Source organism: Cryptomeria japonica, chromosome 6, assembly GCF_030272615.1.
Source record: "Cryptomeria japonica chromosome 6, Sugi_1.0, whole genome shotgun sequence".
Lineage (NCBI taxonomy): Eukaryota > Viridiplantae > Streptophyta > Pinopsida > Cupressales > Cupressaceae > Cryptomeria > Cryptomeria japonica.
In genome coordinates this window covers 104934350-104942632 of record NC_081410.1, presented here as the reverse complement: position 1 = coordinate 104942632, position 8283 = coordinate 104934350, and the positions used below count along the sequence as shown (strand labels likewise).

Here is an 8283-nt window from a genome sequence, read left to right as displayed (position 1 = left end):
ATGAATGTGTAAGAATATATAAAAATAAAGTAAATAAAAATAATTAAAATTGAAACATAAACCAAATCTAAAATAAACATATGATACTTATCAATATATAATTAGGTTAAAGACATTCTACCAAAATAAACATTGAACTTTATAAAAATTAACATAAATATATGATTTTAGTAGCAATCTCCCACTAACGTTTAGCCTACATTTGATTAGCCTCCATAACCACACATCACTCAAACCTTAACGCTAAATCTGTTTACACAAATCTCTTTTCAAATTACAAGTCTCCTTCAAGATCTTTTTTAAGTCATTTATCATTATCTATGAAAGGTAAATGTGTCATATTCAAAATCCTAACTAATACTTTAAAGCAATCTCATTCTTGGAAAAAATGCACATATTACGCACAAAGACTTTTATTCCACATCTAATCACCATTGCCAAATTACCATAATATAAACAGTTCAGCTTTTCTATACCGGAAAACAATATGATTATCACAATCTATCTTAACCTACAACAAGATGATTATAACACCCTATCTCAATCTACAACAAGATGATCATTACATTCCATCTTTATCTACACCTTTCAACAGAAACATCTCGTTATCCCATAAATCACCATGGGCCAGAAAAACTGTACAAATTTGTCCAAAATATATGTCAAATTATGTTTATTCAAAATTCATAAATTATCATATAATAGAACAGTTTAGCTTTCTAACCACAAAACAAGATGCTTATCACATCCTATCTTTATCTACAACTTTCAGGGCTAACAGAAACATCCCATTATCTCAGAAATCACCATGGATCAGAAAAATCCAGTGGCTGACAGATATCTGTTCTAAATCTTACAAAACTGCAGAAAAAATGCCTGAACTTGAACTGATCATCTGCTTCTTTGTAGTTACAGAAAAACTCTGAAGAAATGCCTGATAAACAATAAGAAGACTGATTGATTCATCAGTATATATTTGCATATGGTGTAATTCTAATAGCCACCCAATATGTAAGACTTGGATCCATCTGCTCTGTGGGTCTGCAAAAGTTCATCTGCAGGGTGAGGCTCTTTCATGCCTTCTCTTTCTTCTTCTTCTTCATTACCATCTTCTTCCTTCTCCTTTACAACATCTTCCTTCTCAATATATGAAGGGTTTCTCTCCTCTCCAGAATAACTTGGTACTGATTACAAACACAGCATTCAAACCAAAAGTTAGCCCATCAACTTTTTCATAAACCCAACAAGGAGCATTAACTGTATCATGCTTACAATGGTGTTAGAAAAGTATCACTCAAAAAGATAATGAATAAGACTTTACCAGAGAAGTTTTGCAGATGAGGCTGAAAGTGCAAGACCAAGGAAGATCTGTATTGTATGAAAGGACCCAGTTTCCTTGCATCATCACAATGTAATAGGCAGGCCAAAACTACAAATCCAAACAGAGGAACAATGGCCAAATTCTTACTTCCCATCTTTCCAAAGTACTCTGGGAGACAACAGACAATGGAAAGAAGGATAAACTCTAAAGCAACTGCAAACAACTCATGTAAAATAAGCCTTTCAATGGTGCTCTATATAGATAAAATAGAAACAAGTCATGTAAAGTCTTTAATAAGTTATTTAAGATTAAAAGGCTTCATAATCAAGCCTGACATTAGTGGATAATAAAGTTTTCCTATATGTTTAAGAGCTGAGCATGGAACTTCTAAGTTATTTCAAGATTATGGGTTTCCATCATAAGGTATAAGATAGTTGTAGCTGATATTAATGAATGATAATATAATATAAATTTGCTATAATGGGTAATAACGTGTATGTTCATACAAGTAATGTGTCTATTATAGTAGTTGATATTAGTGCATAAATGAAGTCCAAGTTCTGTAAGACTATAAGCTGTTAAGGCATATCCCATAGAAATAGAAGCTAAGGCTTGTTAGAGTAGCTTATAATAATGAGTACTAACATACTTTACATATATTACAAGGTAATAAAGCGTATGTTCAGAGTTTTTTTTTCATGAAGCTTCAGAATAAGGTTTATGTTATTGTGAGTGACCAGCTGATATTAATGAATAAAGTTGCACCATCATTACTATTTTAAAATTATGCTTGTCTTGGGTCAGGATTATCATAACTGTTTTCATCTTAAATGTATATTTTATAAGGTTTGTGCGCCTTTTTTATGCCAGTGAGGGATTGTTTTAAAATTGAAATAAGTAGAGTACTCAAGTCTTTTTCACCTTCAAACTTTTCATTCATGGTAGGTGAATCTTAATTCCATGAGAGAGATTGGTGATGTGAAATGTCCAACTGTATGCAATAATGACTTACATTGCTTGCAAATGTTTCTATCAGGACTGTTATAATATCATATGTAACTTTGAGGTTTCATAATAAAATAGTTATTGTGATACAGGGAGAGTTTTCATTGTAATTGACAGAGTAATGAAGATTGGATGGATATCAGACCAATTCTTTAGGAAATGGCTATTCAATTTTTTGGATATATCAATGTATAAATTGCTTTCGTACATCATAATTTATGTATTGATGCATCTTAAAGATCGAGTAATTGTTTCCAATTCTTCCTTAATCTTTGAATGATATTCAATCCAAAATCAGTTTTATTAGTGCAGTAATCACTGTTTCCTGCATTTCTTATTCCACCCAAAACAGAAGAAACACACAGCTGTCTGGTTGGTGACTGCCAATTCCAGTTGCAGAGTTGTGGTCATATCCGTACTAGGGGTGCTCAAGTTCAACTGGAAGGGGCCATATGTTGAACTTGAAGAAGAATACACCAAGTTCATTTGATAATTAGAATGGACAAGTATTAAAGAAACCGTTGCCCATCCCTATCTAGTTGTCCATTCAAGAAGCTTCCATACGAAGTTGTACAGAATTTTTCCATGAGTTACAGGGAGAGTGCCCCATAGTGGGGTAGGCTCTTTATTGGGTAGAAATTGTTGAACAAGATGGTGTAGATCTTATTTACTCCATAAATGATTTAAACATTCTTAACATCGACTTATTGCATTAAAAATAGTAGTTTAGATTTATTCAATGTTCATAGTTTTTAATTAATTAGTTATTATTTATTCTGAATATTACTTTGAGAAAAGATCTTAATCCATATTCTAATATTATCTTCACATTTGAACGATATACTTTAATTGTTTCTACAAATATGACACTTTCAAACAAAAACATATTAACTATCTCAACTACAGATGAAGCAACCACTAATTTCATTATCAAGTGTCCCATCAAATAAGCAGATATGTCAAATATCTCCTCATCGATTTAATTTTAACATGATATATTTGTCCACTACTAGTCACTTCCTCTATAAATACTTGTGAGCACTACACTCGAAAATGTTGAGCTCATCAAACAAGCCCTCAAAATTAGATGATGGATATTTATGACTTTGAACTAAACAACCATTCAATCAAATCAATCAACTCTCAAATTTATAATCAAATTCAAAACTTTAAACATCCATCAAATCCATCCATTCATCTCAAATGAATCAATTCACATAATTCAAATTCAACCAATCAAATGAAAGTACACAAATCAACATGTCCTATGACATTTCACTACAAATACATCTATTTTTCTAATCCATTTTCTCTACAACCCTTCAAAAAAATTCTTATAGAGTTCAAGGAGATTGCTATCTACTCAATTTACTATAAGTTTGAACTATATTGTAAATGTATATGTATATTTTAAAATATGAATATTTTTTTTCTTATCTACTTTATGTATTGTAAATGCTTTATGCTTTATAGACATATATTAGAAATGTTTTTGATAAATAAAACAGCGATAATGAGGGCGCTAACCCTTTACAAAGCTAACAGGCTAACTGAAATAAACAGACCAAGCAGGGGTGTAAACCCCAAACAAACAAAGCTAGACAGACCAAACAAACCCACCTGTCAAACCATCAACAAACCAACCCAACTCAAGAGTGGGGAGAATCCACAACTTAACGAAGGGGGGGGGCTGGGGAAGGGGGGTAGATTTTCCTTTCCGCCTACGACAAACAACGGTCCAAACAACACTATCATTAGGAATATTCAAAGACAAATTAGGCGGGGGAGACCTTGTAGAGACACTGCCAGACTGCTACAGCAGGACACCAGCAGACTGTTGTTGCAGAAACACAATAGACTGCTGCTGAAGAACAAAATTGTCAGGAGAAGAGCAAAGTTGAGGATCAGGAGCAACATATGATGGAGCCAAGGGGACAGAAGAGTCTACAACAGTAGTAAGCTCGGCAAAGGCATCATCAGCAGTAAGGGGCACCTCATCTCGAGAGGATTCAACCGAGACAGAGTCAGAAGCATTAATTGTCAAGTGATCTTCAGTAGTGTCCTTCCACCAAGTAGCAGCACCCTGCGGCAAGAGAAAGAGCAGTTTGAAGCTAAGTGGCCCGTTGAGAAGCACCTTCGACAGCAAAAGGGGAGGCCCTCATAATCCAGCGGTTGAGCCCATGGCTTATCCCCAACCATAAGAACCACATCCTTGGGGAGGGCCAGAGATATGTCAACATCAATTAATAGGCGAGCAAAGGTAGAGTGACCCATGGAGGTCGTGGCATCGTCAACCTTCAAAGAACTTCCAATGGAGTTATTGATGGCCTCAAAGCAAGAAGGCTCCCAGAAATGGAGGGGGAGATTGGGGAGGTGGACCCAAATACATTTTTACCTTTTTTAGTTTGGGGTCGTTGAAATCTATTTATACAATATAGATTTGGTGTTATATATTAAATATATATCTCATGTGTTTCTTGTCATTGCCTACTATTTCATAAGTTACTTCCTATATTGCTAAATAGATTGCTTAAATACTATGTTTATGGATTGGAAAAATCATGCCCACAAGAAAATTATCTATTATTTTATAAAGTATGAAGCCATGACTATATTGTAGAAGGAAGAACACCTTAATAACATGGGTATAACTCTTAACATTGTCCATACAAGTTATATTAACATAATATCCTGATTCACTAATCACAAAGACCAAGATTACATGCCAACATTGAAAGCATCTACAAACCAACACTCAAAGAGAAATATTAGACATAGAAACTAAACCAAGTTTATGGATACATTATAGTACCTGTAGACACCCAAAATTGTCATGTCTAATTAAATAAATATTTTATTTATTTAATTATCTAAGCTTAATTCTTCTATTAATTAAATAAATCTTTATTTATTTAATTAATTCATTTATCCTCTTCTAGCCTTATTTCTCATTTAAATAAATACATTTATTTATTTAAATTATCCTTTTTCCTAAATTAAATAAATATTTTTATTTATTTAATTATCCCACTTCTTCTATTAATTAAATAAATCTTTATTTATTTAATTAATTCATTAGTCTTTTCTACCCATGACACGTGTCATTCATCTCTTAATTCATACACTACCTACCCCTTTCATTATTTTATTATTTCTTTTACCTACCCTCTAATCATAGCCAACCTCCTTTTACACCTCTCAATCTTATCCCTCCATTTCATATAGTGTCTTCTATATAAGGAGATGCTTCCTTCATTATCAAACCCTAATGAGACATTCTAATGAATCATCTTTTATGCACTTGACTACACTACGATCCTACTAGCAACTACATTCCGTTCTTTGTTGAGCTCTTGTGCACATAAAATCTGAGAGCAAATATATCAAGCAAAATCAATGGAGATAGGAAGAATGGAGATCAAAACCCTATTGGACATGTGATGGTATAATCTTTGTGATTTCATTTGATTTGCATTGTCTTAGGTAATCTTCATATGTTATGGTGGATCTTTGTTGTTGTTAGGCTAGGGTTTTGTGGTTGAATTCATTTAGCCTTTCAATATTGTTATTATTGTTATCCATTTTCACCATATACATTTTGGCACGCCCGGTGGGACTCTTGTCCCTTTTGCATTTAACTTCCTTGTTGCAGATTTTGTATTTTGAAGTTGTAGATCCAACGTTTTCGATAGCATTTTGATATTTCTACGTCTGCGAACTTTTGGATCACGTTTTTTATTTTCTGGCGCGTCTGCGACATCTGGAGTCGCGTCTGTGTTATCGGCAATATTTTATTTTGCAGGTTCCAGGAAAGCGCATTTGTGTTATAAAGTCGCGTCTGCGATGTTTTTAGTCGCGTCTGTGTCCATAAGACGCGTCTGCGTTCTGTAGTCACGTCTGTGTCTCACAAAACCGCGTCTGTGTCACGAAGTCGCGTCTGTGTTGAGGGTAATCACGTCTATGTTCACCAGTTTCAAATTTTGAGTTTTTATTGATTCAGTTTTCAGATTTTGCATTTAGGGTTTCAGATCTGGTTTATTTTGAGCTAACATTTTCAGATCTAGCTAACGAAATTGGTGCAGCTTGTCTTGAAAGCTAAAACATTGTTTGGTTGAAGGCCCCTATTTTCACAAAGTCTTTTGGGTTTAAAATTTACCTAACTTGTGTGCTTGCAGGAAGGGGTGATCATTTGAAACAATCCAAACTACTAACAACTCTTTGTTGCAGGTCTTTGGCAAGGGTTTTTGGATTCTTATTGTGTGCCTTGTTTTCATAGACTATCAAACACTTCAATTGGTGCACTAAAATTGAATCATTGTCTTTTGTGTCTTGAGCAATAGGCTCTTTTTGTTTAATCTTTAGAGGGCCTATCTTCCCGTGTGGTCATTAGGACTACTAGTGAGAAGAGAACGACCCAAGTGGTAGCGAGGAAAACCCACCTCTTCCGAACCACTATAAACAAATGTATTCATGGTGAAAACTATGAATAACGTGTGCTGATTAGTTCATACCGACACTATATCTCCCCATAAACCCGTTTGATCAAATTTATTTGATCAGTTGTAGGGTGTAACCCCTACTGGCTGGGAGCCTTCTGTATTTACAGAGCTGAAAGTGCCGCATGTATGGCCACATGAGCAGATGCCCTTACTAGCACCTTTTTGTTTTAGAAGCCCAAATCCTTCTAGTTGTTGGGGCAGGAGGTTGGACCTCTGGTAGCGGCCCACACACATACGGTTCTTAGTAGAGATACAAAGTTCGCCACAGGGAGTTTTCATGGGGACTGATGCTTGGCTGACCCAAGAAGTGAGTGCCGAGGGTGGAGCTAGTGAGGTCAAGCATCTAAGTATCCGCTCTGAATAGCGTAGCCTCGAGGGTAAAACCCCATGTGGGATCAACAACTATTGTCTTGGCCAGCCATAAGAATTGTGCTTGACTTATTTTAAACATTCAAAACATTCAAGACCAAACAGCAAAACATTGTGTCTTTTGTGTCTTCAAGTGTATGCAAAACATTTTTACATCAAACAACACACTTTTCTTGGAGTCATTTTTGAGTTTAGACACTTGCAAACATTGGGTCTTCATCAACACTGTGTCCTCTTCTAACGAAAAACAGTCAAACAGTCAGATTTGGTCACAACAAAAACAACTTCACAGATTGGAAAAAATTGCACAAATTTTACAGAAACGCGTCTGTGTCGGACATAATAGCGTCTGTGTTGTATAGCCGCATCTGTGAAGGGCAGAAACGCGTCTGTGTTTACAAAATAAACATTACACTTTGCAACAAAAATCTTAGAAATGTGTCTGTGTTAAACAGAGTCGCGTCTGTGTCAGGAAACCGCATCTGTGAAGTATACAGGCGTGTCTGTGTCCAGAATTGAAAAACTGTTACAGTCCAGCAAACAAACACAGTCAGTTTCAGAATTCTTGAGCTTCCTAGGTCATTTCTCTAGGGTTTCATTTAGCATTCAACCTGTCTTTGGGTCTCACAAAATCCATCATTGCTTCACATCTCACTTTACATTCACACTTGTCTAAACTTGAGTCAAAAGGTCACTTGCTTGTCCTCACTATACTTTGTCAGCACACTACATACAACAACACTTTGCTAAGTGGTCCCTCATCAAGGTTTCTTACCTTTGGGTCTCATTTGGTCTTACTTAGAGTCAAGGTCAACTTACCTCATCAAGAGAAACTATCCTCTCTTTGGAAGTCACACCTACTCTACTACATACATACTTGGTCTTACACTTTGGACATTGCAAGTACACCTCAGATTCATTTACATTCCATCCAACTCTTGGTCTTCCATACTTTTTCCATTTTCATCTAGTCTCACACATCTCGGTCAATACCTAGTTCATGGTTGAAACCCATCTTCAAAAATCTAGGAGAGAAACTAAAGAGGCTCAAGAGTCCGCAAACATGAGTTCTTATGAGTATGATAATGA

The 8283-nt window shown here is 35.3% G+C and overlaps 1 protein-coding gene across 1 annotated transcript; it reads right to left on the bottom strand.

Annotated features, from left to right (window-relative positions):
* Positions 1-658: 658 nt before the first annotated feature.
* Positions 659-1595, bottom strand: LOC131030550 (uncharacterized). The gene is made up of 2 exons (XM_057961412.2): positions 1322-1595; positions 659-1184 (listed from the first exon to the last, which is right to left on the bottom strand). Exons 1-2 carry the CDS (start codon positions 1473-1475, stop codon positions 994-996), a joined length of 345 nt encoding a protein of 114 aa, XP_057817395.2. The 5' UTR covers positions 1476-1595; the 3' UTR covers positions 659-993.
* Between the last annotated feature and the right edge of the window lie 6688 nt (positions 1596-8283).

Bases quoted from the DNA above. Each gene is read 5' to 3' on its own strand.
- LOC131030550 (XM_057961412.2), bottom strand. From the start codon at position 1,475: ATGGGAAGTAAGAATTTGGCCATTGTTCCTCTGTTTGGATTTGTAGTT. The intron at 1,185-1,321 runs GTAAAGTCTTAT...GTTTGTAATCAG, and splicing joins TCATCTGCAAAACTTCTCTG to TACCAAGTTATTCTGGAGAG.